At 37.4% G+C, this 25,272-nt stretch overlaps 2 protein-coding genes across 4 annotated transcripts; both read right to left on the bottom strand.

Moving 5' to 3' along the window:
* Window positions 1-223: 223 nt before the first annotated feature.
* On the bottom strand, window positions 224-5,938 carry LOC107827595 (G2/mitotic-specific cyclin C13-1-like). 3 transcript variants are annotated; one of them, NM_001326184.1, is given in 8 exon segments: window positions 224-718; window positions 1,403-1,537; window positions 3,199-3,348; window positions 3,433-3,466; window positions 3,642-3,718; window positions 3,798-3,873; window positions 3,957-4,189; window positions 5,376-5,823. In NM_001326184.1, coding segments are annotated over 8 exon segments (1,116 nt in total). In that variant the 5' UTR covers window positions 5,724-5,823; the 3' UTR covers window positions 224-655.
* An 11,100-nt stretch (window positions 5,939-17,038) lies between these two features.
* Window positions 17,039-19,195, bottom strand: LOC107764976 (uncharacterized). The gene is made up of 2 exons (XM_075221730.1): window positions 18,444-19,195; window positions 17,039-17,384 (listed from the first exon to the last, which is right to left on the bottom strand). Exons 1-2 carry the CDS (start codon window positions 19,128-19,130, stop codon window positions 17,301-17,303), a joined length of 771 nt encoding a protein of 256 aa, XP_075077831.1. The 5' UTR covers window positions 19,131-19,195; the 3' UTR covers window positions 17,039-17,300.
* Between the last annotated feature and the right edge of the window lie 6,077 nt (window positions 19,196-25,272).

The raw sequence follows: 25,272 nt of genomic DNA, 5'->3' as shown, positions 1-25,272 counted from the left end.
AATAATAATAATAATAATAATAATAATAATAATAATAATAATAATAATAATAATAATAATAATAATAATAATAATAATAATACATACTCAAACTTGTCACTTTAATTGGAAAAACTCTTTTAACTCACAATAATTCATAACATATATATCTTTTGGGAATAAAAAGGGATGTGAAACTAGGAAATGGCGAAACATAGAAAAAGGAAACTAGCTAGCCATGGAGGACAAAGAGGAGAAGGTACAAAGAACTCATATAGTCAAATCTCAAACTAATTTGAGACAGAAGCGGAGTTGATATTTATCTAAACTAGGATATCTGCGATGAACAGTATCCACCTTTATTTACACTAACAAAATTTACAAAATTTTCCATTTCCAAAAAAAAAAAATCAGACAATGAACCATCATTCTGCACTAACACAATCTATACATCAGATCCCAAACCATTACAGAAGCTAATGAGTTTCACATCATTGTGTCTTTGCTGGAGCTAAGCAATCCTGAAGTCTCTCGCTAGGGAAAACAATCATAAGTTGATATCTGTTAGCAGCAACGGAGAAAATTCAAATAGCAAAATCCAGTACAGTGATATTCTTTGGTTCTGTCTTTGGGGAAGCTGAAAATTGGCTTTGACCATCTCATTCGATTCTTTTCTTCAAGCATCGTCAAAAAAACAAGCAGGAATATCTGGAGGGTGCAATGCGGCCACACACTTGTACTGCATCCCAATATTTTTTGGGCCAAGGGGTGGCGAGTCATGGGTGGAATACATTAGAATGTTGATAAAATTGTTAACTACTCAGGTAATTAAGCTCACGGCCCTTAGCAAAAGCTCAGTGCATTTAGTGGCTGCATTATTTAGGAAGAAGCCCCCGCAAATGCATTTTCACCCAAAAATGATTGGTGCCACTAGGGGTGGCAAACGAGCGGTCGAGTCGGGTCGGATATGCACAGGTCGAAACGGATAATGCAAAAATGAATAAAATATTCGACCCGACCCATATTTAACACGAATAGAAAATGGATTAACTGGCGGATAATATGAATATTCATATTATCCATGGCTTCTTGGATGTAATAACTTTTGGGAGAATTCTTAATCCCCCAAACTTGAGAAACCCCCAATTTGAGTCATTATAAATATAAAAGTTAAACCCAGTAGTTAACCATTAATTATCTATTTTTTAAGTGGATAATATGGATCTTATCCATATTTGACCCATTTTTAAAAATTCATTAACCAACCAATTTTTTAGTAGATAATATGAATGAATAACTATTTTTTTATTCATTTTGCCACCACTAGGTGCCACTAAAAATTTCAAAATTAAAATTCACAAACCAAAAAAAAAACTACTTGGTACATTAGAAAGTGATTTCATATCAAATTAAAACTATGTACCTTGTGATCCATGTATTTCTTTCTTACTGCCTGCACAGATGCTGCCCTTCTACCAGATTGCAACTCATGGATTACAAGAACACAATCCTTCAGTTCAGATGGCTTATAACCTGTACATTGTTGTAGTGCCAAGTTCTGCAAAACCAAAAAACTAATTCAGACAGTTGAACTTTACATATCAGTGCTGGCAATTTTAGCATTTGACATAAATGGCTGAATGTTTTTCTTAAAGTAGAATTTTAGAAGCTTTATTCTAGAGAATTTAAGAAGGGAAGCCTTGGCGACTGGCGTAACTGGTAAAGTTGATGCCATGTGACTAAGAGGTCAATGGTTCAAGCCGTGGAAACAGCCTTTTGCAGAAATGCAGGGTAAGACTACGTACAATAGACTCTTGTGGTCCGGTCCTTCCCCGGACCCCGCGCATAGCGGGAGCTTAGTGCACCGGGCTGCCCTTTTTTATTCTAGAGAATTTAACACATGAGAAACCCATCTAGATTAAATACTCTTTAAGTTTTTTATTGAATGCCTACATTTGTTTTACTTATTGTATGCCAAAATAGTGTCCACTTTCCTTCAAAAGAAACTTATCAATTAAATTAAACTCTACAAAGAAAGAAATGAAAGCCACATTGACACTTCTCAATACAACTACTCATCTGTTCTATTTTTAAAATAATACCAAAAGCTAATATGTGGTAGCATATGTTCCTTTTATTAAACAAGAAGCACACAACAATACTACTTTTAGCTGTTACTTCAACTGTTATGCAAAATCAAACCAAGACATTCAAATTTAAGCAGAGAGAATATCAGATTTGGATGAAGCGATTATGATGATTGTGTTAAATTTATGACTTAACCGTTGGCCTTAAATGCATAACAAAGGACATTCCAGAATAGTGCTCAAGTTTTTAATGTTTTTGTCTACTGTGGGCTTCTATCCAATATATATAGTGGTAGGAAGTCCAATTACTAACGTTACCATAAGATCCTAACAAGCGTATGTTCCTAATAATCCAGGCTTTTTGGTAGAATCAAAATAGGATTATTGGAGGATCACATATGGACCTAAGCTCAGACATCATCCTAGCACTTTTGGCAATTTACAAACCCCAAAATTGTTTACTGTAAATAATATAAACAAAATATACCATAAGATAAGGCACATATTCATGACCATAGTTTGTTCAACACTTCACATTTGGAAACTTCTTGTGTATATAGTGCATGCTACAGCTTCGTGTAAGAGACATTGAGCTAGAATGTTCTATTTGGACTTTATTTTAACATGCATTAGATTCTTACTACATGTTTACTAGTCATTGAAGTACAAATATACAGTTATATAGGATCTCAACATTAAAAAACTGATTCTATGACTGGATATGAAGATCTCTAATACAATAATATATCTAACATCACAATCCTCAAAACATTAATTGAGTATTTATGAGTTCAATTTTATGGAAGTTTTATAGCAGCCAAGTAAGAAGCATCCATGTTTTAGAAGAATGTAGTATTAAAGTTATGTTTATGTTAGAAAGTAAGAGTCAGTAAAACATAAACAGCTAAGTGAAGCTGGACACAAAGTTCAATAAGCCCCTTATGTCATTGTTTAGGTTACAAAGAGCCACTGCTTCCCCCTGTTGAAAAGGAAGTGTTCTCATCTTTTTCTTTTCCTGCTTTTCTCCCTTCTGCTTCTCAGTGCTGACTCTATCACCAAACAAAGTGATAACCTCTATTCACGTGTGAGATACTCCAATACATGAAATATGACAAAAGAAAACCAGTCTTACCCATGGGTGGACTTTAGGCAAGATTGTAAATCTTGATAGAAAGATAGCTGAAGCAGCAACCACTGATGGCAAGAATTGCACGCAACTATAATCTAACAAACTCAGCTCCGTGAGATAACAGCCCAAGAATTCAAAGTGCAACGTTAGAAACTACATGAGAGAAAGTAATGGATAAGTACTGGGAAATAAATCTTGACATAACATAAGCACCAGAGATGTATAAGCATAACTTACATCAACATTATCTTGGGCAGCCTTGGTGAAGATTCTGCAAATTTACCAAGGAAAATTTCAATGTTAGTTTAGTCGAGTATCCATAGAACTCTACATTAACAAGAGACAAATGCATGAATAGAAAAGGCAACAACTAGGATTTGACTTATGGGCTTGAAGTAGGAAATGGTGATCAACTGCTTCTAGAAATATCTTGTGTGCACCCGAACCTGAGAAAAGTTTTTGTGGTGGGATTACTGATCTCAAAATCCAGAAAATTGAGCAACTCTCTCTCCATGTTCACTACCTGAAGTTCAAATCCAGTTCATTCAATAAAAGAGTTTGCATGCTACTAAACAAAATGATTGAAAGAGATGCAAACCAACCTCTTCTCCGGTGTATGTATTGTCTGTAATATAACAAAAATCTTCAACATGAGGAGGACTGATCTCTTCATACTTTCTGAAACATTAAGTATACTAAATGAATAAATCTGATGTGACGGACCATTTTTAGTTTAGAAATAAGGGTTTCAAGAACCATACGATGCAGCAAGCATGCAAGATACACCAAGTAGCTGGAGACTATTCCTGGCCAAAACGTGAGAAGACAAAAATCTGTCGATGAATGTCACTGTGAGATAAAGGGTGTCCGAAACAAGTTTATACTCGTCTGCCACCTCCACTAACCAATCAACTAAAATCATTCGCATAGTAGGAGTCACATCATTCTGAATCTTCTCCATGTAGTTAGACAAAGGCCTCCTCCTTTCCTCAACCTACATACCAATTCAGCATCAGATTGATGCATTCAAAAGGGATTCTACTTTCCAATTCGGTGAAGTCCTTGGGATAAACAATAAAAAATGTGCAAAGTTTTACATAAAGCTACTGGGACAATAAGGTAAGTCTCACAAAACAAAAGAAGCTGAAAAAATGGTGAGACAGCCTTCTTCTTTTGGCTTTTCACCTATTTCTCACAATTCCTGATAGTGTACAAACACTTGAACATAGTCACCCATTTATGTCCACATAAAAATACAAAGCTGATAGTCATTTGCCATCGGGTCTTTCACCTTGTTGCAAAGATGGATCCAGCAAATAAGCAGTGTTTGCACGGGTATCCACTGACCCTTAAGAATACATGCATATATTTAGAGATGTACCTACTGCCTTTAACTTATGAATCCACCTTTGTCTAACAATAACCAGGACACTATCATACGGAAGACCCAAGTCATTACCCCACTTGACATTGCCTAAAAGACCAAAAAAGTCGGTACCCACATTTTTCTATAAAGCAAATGCACATAATTTGCAATAAGGATGAACAATAATGGAGATCATTAAATGAATGATCAATATTATTGACAGAATTTCAGCTGAACCTCAGAGGACAGAACCTTACAAATTCAAGATTACAATAAATCATAGTAACACCTAAAATTAAGAAAAGCACTGTACGAGAAACAGAAGCAGGACTTTGTGATCAAGAAGCCTAACAAAACTACAGACTATGGAAATACAGAATACTTCAAAAGTCAAGATGCAAATTATACCCTAAATGTGAGCAAAAATTTCATCCAAATCCAGCTGAAAAACAAAGTTGGCTAACCAACTTTACTATCTAAGTAGAAACTATCACAATATTCCCAAAAACAAAGAGCACGATATCAAATCATCAAAATAAGAACAACTCTTATGAGGCAATCTAACAAAATAATCCAACTGTCCGTTCGTGCATTAATTAAAAAGCAAAACAAAAAAATGCTAATCAATACATTTCCATTTTATTTCAAAACCATGACTCAATTCCTAATTAGTCTGGATCGGCTATAAGAATACCCAATATCTATTTTACTCCATTTAAACCCGTGTCATTCCTTTTTCATTTTGGAGCGAGTTACTAAACCAAATAAGAGAACTTCAAATGACAAAGTTTTACAGTTGCCAAAATTATTGTACCTCCAAGGAGTGAAGATGCTGATATATAAGAGGTGCATAAGCACATTTCTGCAAGTCATCATTAGGGCTAAAATTAGTAGCAGCATCGGACTTGAAACTCTGTTTAGCAACTTTTTTCCTTTTAGTAGGAGCAGTTTTTTTCAACTTGATTTTGCGTTTGGAGTTGTGGGTGTTCGTTTTAGTCGACCCAACAACATATTCCAAGTTGGTAAGCTCGCCCAACACGACCCGTTTCAGTAGTGGATCATTTCCATTGGAGGATGCGGCGGCTAAGGTATCATCAAACGCTCGATTATTGGATGCCCTACTGGTGTTGGTGGGCGATGCCTTATTTTCTTCGTTCGCCATTCAAACAACTGGTTTAGGGGTAGAAGAAATTGCTTTACACTGTAAGATTGAATTTTTTTAGTGTCTGAGATATTGTGTGTGTTTGTTGGCTTTCGTGGGGGATGGGAATAACCGATTTTTAGGGTTTAGTGCGGTGAAGGGCGCCATTAACATTCTGCCAATTTGTTGAATTTCAAAACAACCGCGCTCCCCTCCTTTCTATTTTTTTCCCCCACAGAATTTCAGCTTTGAACCAAAACGTAAGTAGGTAAAAGGTAAACAAAAATTTAAAATGACTTTATCATAATTAATACAGTACAATATTTGGATGGCCACATATTCTACTGTATATTTTGTACAAGTATACCTTATTGTGAAATTTTATAATATTATTTTGTGTGGAATAAAATATAAAATCAAAATATGTAATAAAAAAATCTTTCTTTAAGCTCCGGCTGTGTGATTTGTCATTCAAAGCAGAAAGGCAAAATAAAACAATATGTCATTAAATTAATGGATATGACTTCAGTGAATTAGAGGAAAGTAGTTTTTAACCAAATAGAAAAAAAATGACCCTGATCACAATGAGCTAAAGTTTTTTTCTTTCTTTTTACAAAGACGCCTATTATTACACCGATATATTACTTTATTGAATCTAGTTATCAACGTGTCTTTGGTAAAAAGAAAAATATTGTCCATGTTAATTTTTTAGGGGAAATACTCGGTTGGAGAACAAAAAATATTCTTTGAGAAAACTTTATATCAAAATTGATAATCATGTCAACAAATTAAATAGCATTTGATGAAAAAATTTAGCATTAAGAATCGAGATAATAATGTCAAATGGTTTGCTAGATTAAGTAACATGGAATAATGGTTAAAGCAGTTGTAAAGGACAATGACATACACACATAATTAGGACAAGTCACTTTTGTCCTTTGGATTAAAATATTTTCCTTGGAAATAATTTTCAATAACTAAATACCAAAAAATGACCTTTTTCACAGAAAATACTTTTCATCATGTGTTTGTTGGGGAGGCAAAGGTTCTCCATTATAAATATATTACTTTAGAGAATTATTTCATGGATAGTTAATGCTCTCATGTGAAAGTATATATATTACCTCTTAAGATCATCAATTTCATGATCATTTTCTAGTGCATGTTTGGTTGGACATGAAAGTAGCACATATAGGTAATTGTATAAGGTATAGGAGCAGGGGCAGAGCGCATGGAAGTACATGTTCACATAACCTAGTAAATTTGATCTAATCTATATATATTTGTCGAAAAATCTATTAAATATGTATATATAATAAGCTTTAGAGTAGTGCCCTCCCCTAAAATTTTAGATAATTGATACAATCGTGTAGAATATTAGGGGTGTAACATCCAGAGGGATCTTTGAGAGATTAAATTTTTTGGTACAAGTTCAAAATATTGATATTTTAACAATTCAAGAGCCTTTTGTAAATTCTATATACATTGAATTTATAAAAGGAGATTGGATTTTGAAGGTCGCCTTTTGTAAACTCTCACTATTTTTAGAGTTTTTTGGGGATCAAGTGAAGGAAAACAAAGATATTTTTGTAGTTCATGAAAAAACCTTTACTATATCCAATAGAGGAGGGAGAAATTGGTTTTAGAAGTATGATGGATATTAATAAAGCTCTAGCTACCAAGAGATGATGGAGGTTTAGGACTTGCAAGACATTGTGGGTAAATTTTCTTAGAGCTAAATACAGTAGAATAGATCATCCTATTAGGATGGAAGACAGACCAATCACATAGGTGAAAAAAACTAATGCAAGTCAAGGAGAGGGATGAGAAAATATATTATGGAAGATCAATACAAGTAATCAAATTTGTGGTGGGATAACTGGGCAAGATATGGGGCTATTGCACAAGTTATTAATTTACAGGAGAATCCTACAACTCAATTAGTGAAGGACATTATTGTGAAAGGAAGTTGGCATATTGATCATCTACAACTACCAGAATACTTAGCTGAATAAATTTTGGATATTGAAATTGGAGACCACTCTAGCCCTGAGTATCCAATTAGGATGCTATCCTATAATGCCTATTTCACTACTGCTTCTTGTTGAAGGGTCATTAGGAACTCCAAGGATACAATCCCACTATTGAAGAATATCTAGCACAGATATCTCTCTTTTTTATAATGTCATATTTGATGTGGAGATTGATTAAAGATAAGTTAACCTTTGATGAAGCACTTTTGAAGTTTGGACAACATTTTGCTTCAAAGTGTTACTGTTGTACAAAGCCAAAAGGAGAAATTATACACCCATATTTTGTGGCTAGTTAATTAGCATGCTCTACATAGAGATTCTTTGGTAATCCTCTGAATGATAGCTGTGAATATTGTTCAATCAAATCCTTACTGTTAAAATAGTGGTCTGTTAAACCGAAGAATAAGATTCACCAGCTGATTCTTAAGATTACACCAGTTGTAATTTGCTGAAAAATCAGGAAGATTAGATGCTCAGTTAAGTATGGAGTTGCTAGAAATTCTATATCTAAGCTTCATTTCAGATATTATCACACATTAGATGGTCTATTTCTAAGTGTCACACGAAACAGTGGGGAAATATATGGAAAGTATTCGTTGAACAAGTGGTTGCCTTACCTACCAAAATAAAAAGCATTCTAGTAAGATGGGAGAAATCACATAAGCTGAAGATTACTACCGATGGAAGCAAGGATGGAGATGGTGTAATTGGATCAGGTGGTATTGTCAGGGATGTAAATGGCTCCTTGATTATGGCTTTTGCTAAACCTTTGGAATAGGAACAAGCAATGAAGCTGAAGCCAAAGCTGCTATGATAGGGGTCCAATGGTGTATCAGTTAGGGCTATCAAAATTTGATAATGAAATTTGATTCAATATTGTTGATAAACATGCTTAAAAGGGAGTGTATAACATCATGGCAAATGCATGATACTTTGGTGAAGATTAAGCACCTTTTGCTACAATGCCATTGTGCCATATAACACTATTTTAGATAGGCAAACCAAGTAGCAAATGCTTTGGTGATATGGAGTATTGATCAAGGAGAAGTTTGGTATTTGATTCCTTGAGCCTACCAAAAAAGCAGCAGGTCCATTTATTTTGGACAAAATTCAAACGGCATTGATAAGGCATAAAGTTGTTTAACCTAAAATTAGTCTAATAGGTCAAATCAATTAAATTTATACTTCAGGGCAACAACAATCGATTTGAAATACTTTCCACAAATGAATAATAAGAAATAATAAAAACAATGAATAAGAAAGTCAAATATGAAGTAAAAGGGAAGAGAATTCTTATTGATCAAGGTAGTTTCTCTTTTGTATCTCATTCTGCTTGACTTGCCGGAAATATAATATTGTGATTAGAAAGTAAGAGAATAATTTCTTAGATCGGATACAACGTAAGGAAAAAAAGGATTTAAATAGTAAATATATTCATAATTACTCCCCTAATATCTATCCTACTCGAGCTGTTAGAAACAAAGAAACTTAAAAACTTCAATACATCTGTTAGAAACAAGAAAACCTAAAAACTTACCTCAAGCAACACTGAATGTGCATTTATTCGAATTCAACTTCATGATATATCATTTGATAATGGCAAAAGTTTCTCTTAAGTGTTCGATATTGTCACGCCCCAAAATCGGGGAGCGCGACCGGCGCTCAACTGAGTGAACCGGCCGAGCAAGCCTGTTAGATTTCCTTCTACCCAAGCTCATCCATGAATAAGGATAATACATATTTTCGTTAATTAGACGATAAGGTGATCATGTCTACAATACAAATTCATTACCATTAGTTACTCCATTAATAAGTCTCAAAATACACACACACACACACACACACACACCTTCATGGTTCAAAGTGGAACAAGTGATTTAATCACAACACAACTTGTTTAACATTCCCAATACCCATACACAACACACACTTAGTCTTTAGAGCCTCTAAAGATACCAAAGAGTACAATGATAGGCCGGCAACAAGGCTCCGGCTATACCTCAAAATACGATAACACATACGAAACAAAAGATGCACAACCCCGAAATGAGATGGGGCTTACCAAGTCAGCTGGGAAGAATAAGCATTGCTATCACTGGTCAGTATCCTCCATTGTGGAACCACCTGCATCCATTAAAGATGCAGCGCCCCCTGAAAAAGGGATGTTATTACATGTCGAATAGTACTAGTATGAAAACCAAACACCAATTATAGAACTCGAAAATACAATATGAACATGATGAACCAGGGCGATAATAGAATAGCATAAATAGTCGTTTAAACCAAAGCAAGCTTATCAAGAGTTGTCATTAACATTTATAGAATTTAAGATGAGATCCTCTGTAACTATTTTCAAACAAAGCGGCCTCTCTGCCTCACCCCAATGTATGCGGGTGGAGGTGTAAGCACAATACCAAAACTCTCAAGCGGCCCTGTCGCCTCACCCCAATGTATACGGGTGGAGGTATAACCACAGTACCAAAAACCTACATAAAGCGGCTATGCCGCCTCACCCCAATACATCCGAGTGAAAATGCATCAACGATACCAATACCTACACAAACGGCCATGCCACGTCACCCCAATATGTATAGGTGGGTGGTGGTGCAATAACAATACCAAAATCATGCACAAAGCAGCTCTTCCGCCTCACCCTAATATATGCGGGTGGAGGTGTAACCCAATTACAATCTCTACACAATTTGGCATAATAGTTTTCTACATAAATCATGACTTGGAATCATAACACGTAGATACACAATCCATAGTTTGGAACACATCCTCAATTTATAATACAATATGATAAGAGCATTTGAAACACGAATTGAACATATATCTGCGTCACAAAACTTATTCAGAATACTCAACTTGTAATAAATATCTTGGAACTTACAAGGATATTGGGGTTCCAATTCTTAAAGAAGAGTTTAACCAACATACCTCAATTGAGCTTCCTTAAACTCTAAAATATTCCGAAATTCTTAGAAACTTCAATCTATTTTAGAAATATAACAAGTTGAACCAAAATTAGGAAGATGATTATGGTTCTGGCTCATTTGAGCATTTTATCAAACACTAAGCGTGCATTAAGGGTTTAAGGTCCTTTTTGGAGGATTCCATCATCCCACAACCCATTCTTTACCATTTTGAGCTCACAATCTTCCTACACCCTTTGATAACACATGCAAGCAAAATAAACAACTCCCATACCCAAGAATTATCTTGCTAGTTACCCAATTCTAGGCAAAATTTGAAATTTAGGGTTATGGTATAGAATCTTACCTTTAGGATGAAGACATTGTGGGCTTTCCTTGTTAATCTTTCAAGATTTGAGCAAAGATTGATGAAAATTAGTCTAGGGTTTCCTCTCTCTCTAAAACACTACCCCTTCTCTCTAAAACATCAGAATTTTTGCTCCAAAATGATCATTTGCGTGTATTTAACGAAGTAGGGTCGGGTTATAAAAACCCAAAAATGAAGCTCCGGAACAAGGTATGCGGTCGCATATGCGACCGCAGAATGGATATGCGGTCCGCATATTGGCCGCACAATTTGGTTCCAAAAACTGGGGAAAAGATCTGCTTGGGTCTGCGGTAGTTAACTGGGGAAAAAATCTTAGCCATGTACAAAAATCCAGGAAAAGTCCTCAAACACCACATATAACTCTAGAACTCATTAGAACATTCTCGAGAGTCATCCACTCCGCTCTAGTCTCTAATGCACCGCCAAAACGAGCCGAACGACTTGTTCTCCATTAGCACACCAACACCTAAAGAAGTAATCCTCACCTTAACGCAATCGAGAGACTCCCTTTTGTTAGATCATCACATCCATCACGAATGACAAAGTCGAATAATTCCAAGGTTTTCATATATCCATAAAGTGTAATACATCATGTATCTTGAAATTTCTTTGCTCAAGTCATGCTCAAAACCAATCTCTTCGAGTCACAACTGATCCACAAATATGCCTTAGACTGAAACTGATATAACAAATGACCATGCAATCAGATCGTCGATAGAAGACTCCCCCACTTGGCTCCAAGCCATAGAACACAACATATGATATCCCACAATACCCTTACTCCGTAATTTCCATGATCTCGTACTGTAATTCAGCCAAATCCTTCATGAACTCATGTAGCACTAATCAAAAAATACTTCAAATCATCTGCTAAGCTCACATTCATCCTCGTGACAGTCAAGCCAACTTCCTCAAGTGATCTAAACTCAAATTGCAACACATATAATCCGCCGGTAAGGGAAAACTCTCCACAGAAACATCATAGGGGTCATACAACCTTAGAACATCCCGCAGGAGATCACCCACCTGCTTAGCCTTAAACTGACATCTCTTTACGCCCTACCATAGTCACCACCACTATGCATTTACTAAATCTCCCTGAGTCTAAGCTTATCAACAAAACATAAGAATTACTTCACCTCGCACATGAAAAACATGAAATATCCTTCAACACATTCATAACTCGAGACTGTACAACACATCAAGACAGAAATCAAGCACCCAATAGTCCTTTTTGCATTCAAAGCAACCCTTCTCGTTTCATCAAAGCTAACCTGAACACATCCCGCAGTCACATCATACTCATCATATAGCTATCTAACCACTCATTGAGCCATCATCTCACTTCTAGGGACACTACCAGACATATAAGTCAAAAGAACATACTCACACCACTAAAATCACCTAGCCCAAGTTGCGGTCAAAATCCGGCCTCAAGTCCTCCAGGCTAATCCATCACCAAACACACAAAAAATACATCCCGTACCTCATCCATGGAATCACAAGCCGTTGATGCACAACCGATACTGAGCGCTCACATAACATACGAGTGAGTGGAAGAAATTCAAAGAGATACGCTTCAAGCTGAATCAACATCGCACAATAAGGAAAGAAAGATGGAAAATTTTCCTACATGCCCTGTCGCCTCTCGAATATAGGTATGTACGTCATCAAACCGATCCGCAAGACTCTACTAGACACTTGCTTATGACTCGTAGAAGCTATGAACCTAGAGCTCTGATACCAACTTGTCACGACCCAAAATCCAGCTAATCGTGATGACACCTAACCCAACTCGCTAGATAAGCCAAATGATAGTCAGCACAATAGGATAAAAGGAATCAATAAATAAAATAACTAAGCTTTCTATACAAAATCCCAAGGATTGGTAGTACAAGTCGTGAGCTTCTAAGATATAGAATTTACAAAGTTGGTACAAAATAAATACATCATATGTTCGGAATATACTAAAACAGATTTACAAATCTGAAGCTACCAAGAACAAGAGGCAGTTATAACCAGAACACAAGTACATCTTCAATGCGAGCTTCTGCCATACACAACAACATCAGCTCTAAAATCTACACGCAAGGTACAAAAATGTAGTTTGAACACAACCGACCCTATGTACTCAATAAGTAACAAATCTAACCTTAGGTTAAAAGTAGTGACAACCTCGGAAGAAGGTTAGTGTTCAACACCAATAGCCAATACCAAACTCATAATAATATAATGGAGGCAGTAAAAGTAAGGACTCAAAAGATATTATGCTCAGCTCGTTCACATTTACGAAAAAAGTAGACATGCTTTCCAGGTATAACAGTCAAGTCCAGATATTATAACTGAAAATTAACTAAATATGAGTTTATCAAAAGAACTGTATTCCCAATTCACAATACTAGATAAGGATTTCCGTTTACCAATTAGCATGAGAAAAACACATCTCTATGCCTACGTTGGCATATACATGCCAAGTCATCAATTATCATATACCATCCAGTATGGAAAATATACATATCTATGCCTACATGTCAAATGCACATGTCAAATCATAAATGTCATAGTACCGTCTAGCATGGGAAAAATGCACATCTATGCCTACGTGCCAGTATGCATGTCAAATGAATTATTTAACGATGATATCCCTAGGTACTCAACATATTCAAGTTGTCTGTTTCAAATACCCATTTCATCACACACACAATCACTCAGCACTGTACGGGTGCCTGGCTCATAAGCCCCTCACCAAAGCACGTGTGTGTGTGTATATATATATATATATATATATATATATATATATATATATATATATATATATATATCACATTATGCCTGCACTCACTACTGGTATGTCAGACTCCGGAGGGGCGGATCCTGCCCAAGCGCTAATCAAAAGCCAATATGGCCTGCTGCAGCGTGCAGCCCAATCCAAATAACAATAAGCCAATAAGGCATGTTGTGGCGTGCAGTCCGGTCAGAATAATAATAAGCCAATAAGGTCTGTTGCGGCGTGCAACCCGATCCAAATAATAATAAGTCAATAAAGCTTGTTGCGGCGTGCAACCCAATCCAAATATCACTCTCAACACGGCTCTAAGGCCCACCTCAGTCATCAACCTCTCAAGTCTCATGGACTCACAATCTCATATCGCTCAGCTGAAACAATACCACATATGAAAAACAACAACAACAACAACAACAACGTGTGATGTAATATCGAATAATGAACAGAGACTAAGATATGATATGCAAATGAAGAATCATGATTGAGTGTATAGCCATAGTTAAGTCAGATTGATCAAAATAACAGAAATGGCCTCATTAGGTCTCAACCAAATAAGCACATAGCCTAAACATGATTTCTAATATGAATCACAACTCATATAATAAAATAAGTAGGGAAAACGCCGATAAACGAAGACATGATAGCAACATAGTCCAAAAGTCAAACCGGATCATAATTTCCCTGGTGCACACCTTCTAGCTAGTATGTGCATCACCCCAACACATCACAAATAACTTGGTCCCCTGGAATAATTACTCTCAATTCTAAGTTTAAAAATATTACTTACCTCGAACAAGCCAAATCAAATACCGAGCAAGCCAAACAATACCCTAAAAATACCATCCCATACAAATCACCTTCTAAACAGCTCGAAACTAGCCAAAGACAATTTAAAATCATCAAATAATGCCAAAGAAAATGAACCCAAATGATAAAATCAGAAAATCCGATAATTCATTCAATTATGAGTTCAACCATACTAATTTTACTCAAATCCGACTCCGAATCGATGTTCAAAACTCAATAATTCACTTTAGAAAAGTTTAGACAAAAACACCCAATTTTTCTTTCAAAATCAGCAATCAAGTGCTAAAATCAAAGATAGAATCATGAAATATAATCAAATTCGAGTAGAAAGTATTTACCCCAATCCGTGTGGTGAAAATCCTCTCTAAAATCGTCCAAATCCGAGCTCTAGATCCCAAAATATGATCAAATAAATAAATAGGATATGTCGAGGCGTCTACGCATTTGCGGACAAAAGGACGCACCTACGGCGTCGCTTTTGCGACAAAAAACTCGCTTCTGCTAGAAATACATGAAATCCCCACCTCTTGCACTGCGGAAGATGCTCCGCTTCTGTGACGTCGCAGGTGCGAGAAAAATTTCGCATCTACGATACGAGCTCCCATTGCCGACCTTCCGCATCTACGATCATTTCCCATAGATGCGTTCCCGCTCATGCGCTCATCGCACCGCACCTCCAGTCTTCACGCTCACCAAGCCACGTCCGCTTCTGCGCCTTCTGAGCCGCTTCAGCGGCACCGTACCTGCGCACAGTTTTCCCGCAGGTGCGATGACACTAGTCCACTTCCAAAACCAACCTCAACCAATATGACTCAAAATGGTCTGAAACTCACCCGAGCCCCTCGGGACCTCGTCTGAACATACCAACAAGTCCAAAACACGGACCTACTCGAGGCCTCAAATCACATATAACAACATCAAAACTACGAATCGTACCTCAAATTAAACTTAATGAACTATTTTCAATTTTTAAATTCCAAACTTACGCCGAACACATCTAAACAACCCGTAATCACTTCAAATTTAGCACACAAGTTCCAAATGACTTAACGAACCTATTCCAAATGCCGAAAAAATAATTCGAACTCGATAACATCGAAGTCAACTCCCGTCAAACATATGAACTTTCCAAACCTTCAAATTGCCAACTTTCGCCAATTATAGCCAAAACCTTCTAGAAACATCCAAATAAAAATCTGGGCATACGCCCAAGTCCAAAATTACCATCTAGTCCTACGAGAACCATCAAAACTCCAATATGAGATCAAATACACAAAAGTCAAATTTGGTCTACTCTTCCAACTTAAAACTTCCTATCCAAGAATCATTCTCCCGAATCAATTCTGAACCACTCGAAAACCAAAACCGATGATACCCGCAAGTCATAATATATCATATGAAGCTACTCAAGACCTCAAACTATCGAACGAAGTACAAATGCTCAAAATAACTGGCCGGATCGTTACAAAACGATTTTGATATTGGCAATTACGGTACAAATAATATTGGTACTGAATAACTCTCAATTTCAATCAATCTCGAACTTAATTTTCCTGTGACCTTCTAATATTCTTGAAATGTGTCGAGACTCATAGCCTGTTTGGTCATCAAGTTAGAAAAAAAAATGCTTTTGAGAAAAAAAGTATTTTTGGTCTCTTGAGAAGCTTGGCCAAACATGTTATCAGTTAATTCACGTGGTGAATCTATTTTTTACCGATACAAGAGTAACGAAGAACATGTTTGTAGAAGGTTAAATTAACTGCTTTAGTGTAAATTTTGGTGCGGAAGAGTTTGCTTCCTTACAGGTTCTCTGTTAAGGAAGCAACATTACAATCTGTTTTTTGTCGTATTATATTGAAGCATCTTTAACTTCTACAGAGGCAAGGTGGAAGGTCCTCCTTGTTCTCTGTAAATTTTTTTGATTTGATATAAAAAGAAGACGTCACTTGCGACATAATTAAGAAGAAGAAAAAAATCATAACCTATAAACTTTAAATTTTAAATTTGCTTTCTGTATGAGAGAGTATCTTCTCTATATTAACCATGTAAGGTTTAGGATGTGAACTGGGATATCAGAATAATGTACTGTTTTGGTGACGTTAGTATTGATTAAAACATGTAAGAGTCAATCAGATTCGGGATATCTTGAAAGTACGTAAAATTATCTCCACTCTGACTACCAAAGAAATGGGATTAGCGATGGATAACAGAAAAATTCGTCGTTAATCCTATTTAGCTATAGATCAACGACAAATTAACAAAAAAATCTATTAGCTACAAGCGATTGAACAAAATATTAACGACAAAGTTCATAACTAAAATCAGTTGTTTTTGTAATGTCGGTTAACACCCGAAATAATCTAGTTTGATTGTTGCATTGAAATTGAAAGGGGAGAGAGATGAATTAATGAACATATAGAAACGATAGAAGTGATCAATTCATAAACAATCCTCTCAAAATACAAAATAGCTTTCCTCAACAACAACATCCAAAGAAACCTCAAAATACAAAATAGCTCCTCTTAACAACAACATCCAAAAAAACCAAGTGAATGTTTAATCCAAAGTACAGGTAAGGAAATGAGCCATCATTATCCTCCTAAATAAAGAGATGGCAATTCATATATGTAGAGAAAAAGGCAAATGATGCAGGATAAAAAAGAAAGAGTTCTACATTACAAAGTAGAGTAGACCCCACCCTAAGACTAAGATTTTAACAATTATTGTTGACAACTTCAGGCCCTCCACTCCACTCTGCAAATTAAACATGCATCCAAATATCAAAAAGTGACTAATGACTATTAGAATAATTGGTCTTTACAAGAGTTACTAATTACTCCATTCTTTTGCAAACCCATTAAGAAAATCACTTAATAGTATTAAATAAGTGATTATTTTATAAAAAGACTTTTAATATATGCGTAGGAAAATATACAAAGAAGTCTTGAAAGACTTCTTATAAGCTTGTTCATCAATGTATTATACAAGGGTAATATTGGAAAAAAGATATTAGTTTCTTTTGATATCTTGAAAAATTACTTACCATTTTAAAACAAATTTAAAAGGGAATGGAGGGAGTATTAAATAGGATTGCCAACTTATAAAAGTAAAGGAAACTAGGAAATCCAAATTATAAAGATCTATAATGATGATTATGAACTTCTCAATCAAGAATAAAAGCTTAACGAGGGGTAATTACTTAAACAGTCAATTGTTAAGGGATCGTTTGTTTTGCATACAATACAATGTTATGCAGTGATTATAATGTAGGAATTGCAACATTGAGGATTAAATAATCATTTGTTCATTGCATTATAAATGAAAATTTTAACGTATAATATAATGTTCTTTATAATTTTAACCTTGTTATTAAAGCGAATAAAATAAAAAGATAAAATCAATTCTTATTTGGTGTTCTCTAGGTGTTTTATCCCCATAAAATGAATCCCCTTATAAGTTATCTCATGTGCTTAATCTAGTAGGAGTATTAAGATAATATTGAGATTGCGATATAAAATTATACCCAGGAGACAAAATGTTAAACTGAAAACTAAACTCTTTAAACACAAACTAATAACTTAAAAACTAAAAATAAAATAATATTCTTACATTAATACTGAAGTGTATTTATTGGTAGTATTAGATTATTCACACTTTCATCTAGGTTCCCTATCTACTTTTCTTCCACGTAAATACTTACTTACAGTTGAATTTCTGAAACGTATAGCCGTCGCCGACAGACGGATCCAACATATCCGATCCGCACTATTTAGGGATTACATCCAAAATGATAAAAGAAAGAAAATAAAATACCTGATCAGTGGCTGAAGGAGCAGGAGATAAAGCTCCAAGACTGGGAGCTAGAGCTGGAGCACCAGTGGGAGGTAAGGGAGGACTCAATGCCGAAGGAGATGGTGCCGGAGATGTTAACTTCTTTGCAGGAGCCGGAGCTGGGGTTGAAGCAAGAGGTGCTGGTGAAGGAGCTGCAGGAGGTGGTGGAGAACTCACTGCAGGCGGAGGAGGAGTAGCTGGTGCCGGTGGAGGTGTAGATTGTGGTGGAGAAGTTACAGCTGGAGGAGGTGAAGTTACAGTAGGAGGTGGTGAAGCAGTTGGCGGTGGCTGAGCTGGTGGCGTTTGTGTGTTAACCGGAGGAGGAGAACCAGTAGGTGTAGGAGGAGCTGGGGTAGTAGTAGGTGTAGGAGGAGCTGGTGTAGTAGTAGGTGTTGGAGGTGCTGGGGTATTAGTGGGTGTTGGGGGTGCTGGGGTATTAGTAGGTGTTGGAGGTGCTGGGGTATTAGTGGGTGTTGGTGGTGCTTGGCTAGTGGGTGTTGGAGGAGCTTGGGTGTTGGGTGTTGGTGGTGCTTGGGTGGTGGGCGTTGGTGGTGCTTGGGTGTTGGGCGTTGGTGGTGCTTGGGTAGTGGGTGTTGGTGGTGCTTGGCCACCAACTCCGGCGATGACAATGCAGATAAATCCGAACAAAACGGCAATTTTCCCCATCATCTTTACAACGGAGAGAAGAAAAAGGAAAGGAGATAAGAAATTTCTGCTGCTTGGACAGAGAGGTTTAGAGGGGGAATATATAAGGGTCTTTCTAAAGGAAGGAAGTACTTTTGAAGTGAGAGTAGAAAGGTGGCAAGTCTTTCTACGGTTTGTAGTAACACTATGTGAGTTGTGACTACCGAATAAAGTATACCTTTATCAAATGATGTTATATTGTTGTCTTACGTTAGTTAGTACTAAAAGACCTCGACTATAGCTAGTACGTCTCGCAGTGGAAATGGAATGTCTACTTGTTCAGCTTATCAAAGAAGTTAGGGTCATTATTTAAGATTGCAAATACTTGTTGGAATAAGCTATCAAAGGGAATATTAGACATAATTGAAGAGGAACAAACAAATGTGCTGACTTTTTTGGCCAATAAATTAGGTCACAACCATGAAGAAGATCTCAGGAAAGATGCAATTAAGGAAATGGAATTTTTCCTCCAGATTTAAGCAATCTAGCTTATGAAAGATTTTAATAGTTTTATTTAGTATCTCTTATAATGTTACCAAAAAATTGTACAGCTTTTTATTTTACTCAGCCACCTTGTAGTTTATGAATTTTGGTAAAGCAGCATCCTCTAAAATGATTGCATGCATCGTGTAGCTGTGCCAGATGAGAGAAGGCAGTGCTCAAGAAACGGGTGGGGACAAATCCCTAATAAGAGAGCCGGTTGGTATATATTGATTCGAAAGAAAGGAAGATCATTCGGCGTAATTGTGAAGCCATTTTAATTTGCTTGCAAAGCAATTCAACTTTCCACTCTCCACTCTCCAAAAATAATTTGAGCTTTTCTTCATTAATAATGATAGTAATCCTCAGCAACAGACAAGTTTATTAAGTGGGAGATCGTCACGTTACCTTTTTTAAAGCCTAACTCATGAGTTTTGCATTATCATTATACGTAAATAGTTCTGTTTGTTACGAGAAGTTGAAATAAGCATTCATAATTAGGTTGATTAAGTTCTCATTCTTTATTTTTTCTACTCTCTTTTTTCAGCTCTTATTGCCCATATGTATAGGGTAAAATCCGTTTATATTAAATGATCGAATGATAGCGTGACACGTGGAACCGTAGACGGACGGAAGACAAATCGAGTGAGAACCAAGACCGGGAACAACAACTACTGTTGGCATCGGGCTGACCCTGAAGGGAACATGAACATAATCAAATGCTTGCCATCGGATGACATTCAATAAAAAATATTCCCTAACATTAAATAGGCAGCCGTTGTAGAGAATATTTGTATTCATGGACGGCCGTTACACTACTAGAAATTCGGCAAAAACCGACCAAGGTCGACCGACCAACTTTGGTCGGTCAAAAAACCGACCAAAGTTGGTCGGTTTTTCAAAATATTTTTTTTTTTTTTTTACGAAACCGACCAACTTTGATCGGTTTTCTTTGGCGCAAAAATGCGGAAAACTATTTTTGAGTCCTGCGAAATTTATGTTTCAAGAAACCGACCAACTTTGGTCGGTTTTTCAATTAAAATAAATAAAAATTAATATTAAAAAAACCGACCAAAATTGGTCGGTTAATTCGGCCGGTCATTTAAAAAAACCGACCAACTTTGGTTGGTAATTTTACTTTTTAATAAAACCGACCAATTTTGGTCGGTTATTTTCGTGCGAAAATACAATTAAAGAGTATAAATCAAATAAAAAATAGTCTTAAAACAAAATGTACTAATGGTCTAGTGGTAGAATAGTATCCTGCCACAGTACAGACCCCGGTTCGATTCCCAGATGGTGAATCTTTTTATTACATAATTAAAATACCGACCAACTTTGGTCGGTTTTTTTTGCTTTTTTTTTGAATTTAATTGACCGACCAAAGTTAGTCGGTAATTTCCGACCAACTTTGGTCGGTATGCCTTTCCGACCACAAAAATACCGTCCACACGTAAATGATCGCGTTTTGGTCGGTTTTTGGCCATTACCGACCAACGTTAGTCTGTTTTTTTGGTCGGTTTTTACCGAATTTCTAGTAGTATTACATATTCATCAATGACCCTCTTTATTGTCATTTAAGGGGAGCTTGATCCTAGGATCTTGATTCTCTAGGTCTAGCTATAAATAGTAGGCTGAACAGTCATTGTAAAGACACAAAATCATTGGCATAACTTCTACTACATTATATTCTCAAGCTCAATAAGATAATTTTAATTGTTCTTAGATATTATTCTTATTTCTGTCCTCGGAAGCATCGCTCCCGGAGCCAGGCCTGCCATTTCCTTTTATTTTTACACTAAATCTTACTTTTAATCGTATTTATTCATCATTTTTGGATCAAATCAGTTCGCTTGTCTATAAACTACGTAATAAATTTAATTGTACCGTTTTACGGGTAAACAGTTTGGCGCCCATCGTGGGGCTTTGACAGTTGCATAATTGAGTTGGTCCTTGCATCTATTACTAACTCGTTTGATTCTTCGTTTCATAGCAAAAAATCAAAAATGGCAACTAACGATGTCAACATCGCACACAACGTTGAGGCGCATGAAGATCTGCCTCAACATGAGGATTCAATCAGTGATACCCGCAACGAAGGGGATGTGACAACTCCGGTCCATGGAGGACAATATCCCTGACATTTGCGGGAACCAAGTCCAGATGATGCGAAGGACGAACAAGTTATGAAAACGGTAAGGATCTTGAGAGAGAAACAGAAAGCCATCATGGACCATCTCTCAAGGCACCACCAGGTCATGATAGAGTTGAAGCAGACATTATCAGGTGCTTTCAACAAGGCAAACGGAAGAGGTCCAACTCCTCCCGGCACTCTTGCAAATCAAACAGCTCAAAGAGTTGATAACAACACCCCGAGGGGTGAGGTCGATTTCGACGGAGCCTGGGGAACTGGTAGAGGATCCGGTAATGAACGCGGTAATGATCCCTTCAAAATTGAACTCATGTGATTCATGAGGGAGATGAATGAGCAGATGGATTAGAACGCAAAGGAGTTTTATGCCCGAATGGACCAGATTCCGGGCACACCACTAGTTTTGAAGGGCCCAGATTCAAAGAAGTACACCCAGTTGTCGTTTAAGCCGTGCGTAGCACCAGAATTGATTCCGAAACGGTTCAAGATGTCGGACATTCCAAAGTACGATGGGACCTCGGATCCTCGGAGCACATCACAACTTATACAACGACCATGAAAGGGAATGACTTGGCTCAACATGAGATTGAGTCGGTTCTAAAGTTTGGAGAAACCCTCATGAAATGGGCCTTGACATGGTATTCTCTTTTACCCGAGCGTTCGATTGACTCTTTTGAAATGCTCGCAGATTCATTCATAAAGGCCTATACCGGGGCCAGAAAGGTCCAAGCCAAGAAAACGGACATATTCAGGATCGCACAGGGAGAGTCTGAATTGCTGCATGAATTCTTTATTAGATTCCAGAAAGATAGGATGTTGCTACGGGTCGTATCAGATGAATAGGCAGCTGAGGCATTCACTAAGGGTTTGAACCCGAGGAGCTCCGACGCCTACCGAAAGTTGAAGGAAAGCCTGCTCGAGTTCCAAGCGACTATATATGGGCGGATGTCCTTAACCGCTATGAATCAAAGATAAGGATAAAAAATGATCAGCTAGGATTCCCGACATCAACCAAAGGACGGGACCGAGACAAGAACCGGGATAAGTTCAAGGATGATTTTGATGCAGACCGACAATCTTCTAAAGGCCACTTTTTGCCTTGCGAGAGAGTCAACGTGCGCGACAGTAAATGGTTTCGGTCCTCGGATAGGTTCGCTCCTAAAAGAAAAACTGATTGTGGCCGAAACAACAGATCGTTACAAGAAAAAGAAGTACCGGGTACCCGGGATTCCACTTATCCCAGGTTATCAGATAATTACAATTTCAACATCAGTTAGTATCAGTGATGAGGAATATCAAAGAAGCACGATTCTCGAAGCCTATCAGATCTGATCCCAGCTAGAGGGATGTCAACTTATGGTGCGAATATCATGGGACTCATAGTCACAGAACTGGGGACTGCCGACATCTGCACGAGGAGGTGGCAACGTGTTGAAGAATGGCCATCTTAGGGAGCTCTTGAGCGACCGAGCCAAGAACAATTACGGCCATAACCGGGACAACGCAGAACCCTCGAAGATAGGGGAAGACCCTCATCGGCTGACTATCAACATGATTTTTGGGGGAATGAAATTAGCGGTGTAACCTTTTCAGTGGCCAAGAAGACAAACGTATCGGTGACCCATAGCAAGAGACTCTGAAAAGTCATAGAAGACGACATTACCTTCACGGAGGAAGACGCTGATGGACTTCTTCTACCACATAATGACGCTCGTGTAATTTCTCTTAATGTTCTAGATTTCAAGATTAAACATTTTTTGGTTGACCCAGGAAGCTCAGCCAACATCATTCAATGGCGAGTGCTGGAATAAGCCAAATTAACTAGAAGTATCATTTCAGCAACAAAGCTCCTCGCCAGATTCAACTTGAAAAGTGTAACAACCCGAGAGGAGATCCTGCTGCCCACGAACACCGAAGGGGTTACGAAGACCACCTTATTTGAAGTGGTGGACGGTGACATGGGCTATAACATAATTCTCGGTAGACCATGGATACATGAAATGAAGGTCGTACCATCAACATATCACCAACTGTTGAAATTTTTGACCCCAGAGGGAATCAAGCAAATAAGAGGAGATTAACCGGCAATAAGAGAAATGAACGCAGTGTCAAGTTTCAGCAGTAAAAGGAAGGAACCCAACAAATAGCAATTACAGGAACCGACTCCTACTCCCGAACCGAGTGAAGATGATATAGGCGAGGAGTCGTCGGAATCCCACCAGGTACCGGATACTTTCAGGTGCCGGAAGAGACAGACTCAACCAAGTCCACGACAGAAGAACTCGAACAAGTGGCTTTGTTTGAAGAGTTCTTGGAGAGAAAATTTCACCTGGGAACAGGACTCAATCCCGAACTCAGGTCAGGATTCATTAATTTTCTTAAAGCTAACGTTGATTATTTTGAATGGTCGTACTCGGATATGACAGGTATCTCGCTAGAGGTGGCCATGCACAAGCTAAGCCTGGACCCGAACTTCCCTCTGGTGAGGCAAAAGAAACGCTCAATAGCCAAGGTTAGAAACAGGTTTGTTAAGGAAGAGGTAACTCGATTACTTGACATCGGTTCAATCCAGGAGGTAAAGTATCCGAATGGCTAGCTAATGTAGTTGTAGTTTCGAAAAAGAATAAAAAGTTTCGAATGTGCATAGATAATAAATACTTGAACAAGGTGTGCCCTAAAGACTCGTTCCCACTGCCAAAAATTGATCAAATGATTGATGCAACGGTCGGGCACAAGTTAATGAGTTTCCTTGATGCCTATTCCGGGTACATTCAAATGAAAATGAACCCAAAGGATTAGAAAAAAACTTTGTTCATGACGAACTTTGGCACTTAGAAGCATAACATGAAGCTCAACCCGAAAAAATGCATGTTCGGGGTTGGCTCCGGTAAGTTCTTGGATTTTTTGGTTTCACAAAGAGGGATCGAGGTGAATCCTGATAAGATCAAGGCCATTGAGGACATCCCAGACCAGCTGACAAGCATAAAAGAAGTCCAAAGGCTAACCGAAAGATTGGTCGCTCTAAGCAGGTTCATTTCTCGATCCTTGAAAAAATGTCATCACTTCTAAAGAAGAAGAACAATTTCGAATGGACTCCAGAATATCAACAGGCATTAAAATACCTAAAACGTTATCTATCAAGCCCTCTCTTATTATCAAAGTCGGGGAGGTGAACAACTGCTAATATACTTAGCTATCTCAAAGGTAGCAGTAAGTGTTGTTCTAGTCCGGGAGGACGAAAGTATGCAATTTCCTTTATATTATGTTAGCAAAATTTTATCGGGAGCGGAAACTCGTTATCCGTACCTCAAAAAGTTGGCCTTCGCTCTCGTAGTCGCCTCTCGAAAGATTAGGCCCTATTTTTTGTGCCACTCGATAGCCGTTGTGACAACCTTTCTGTTGCGGAATGTCCTTCACAAACCTGAGTTGTCAGGTCGGTTGGCCAAATGAGGAGTTGAAATTAGCGTATTTGATATTGGATATAAGCCTAGGACT

Source organism: Nicotiana tabacum, chromosome 9, assembly GCF_000715075.1.
Source record: "Nicotiana tabacum cultivar K326 chromosome 9, ASM71507v2, whole genome shotgun sequence".
NCBI classification, from domain to species: domain Eukaryota; kingdom Viridiplantae; phylum Streptophyta; class Magnoliopsida; order Solanales; family Solanaceae; genus Nicotiana; species Nicotiana tabacum.
Note: the sequence above shows the minus strand (reverse complement) of the source record. Positions and strands in the feature narration are given on the sequence as shown.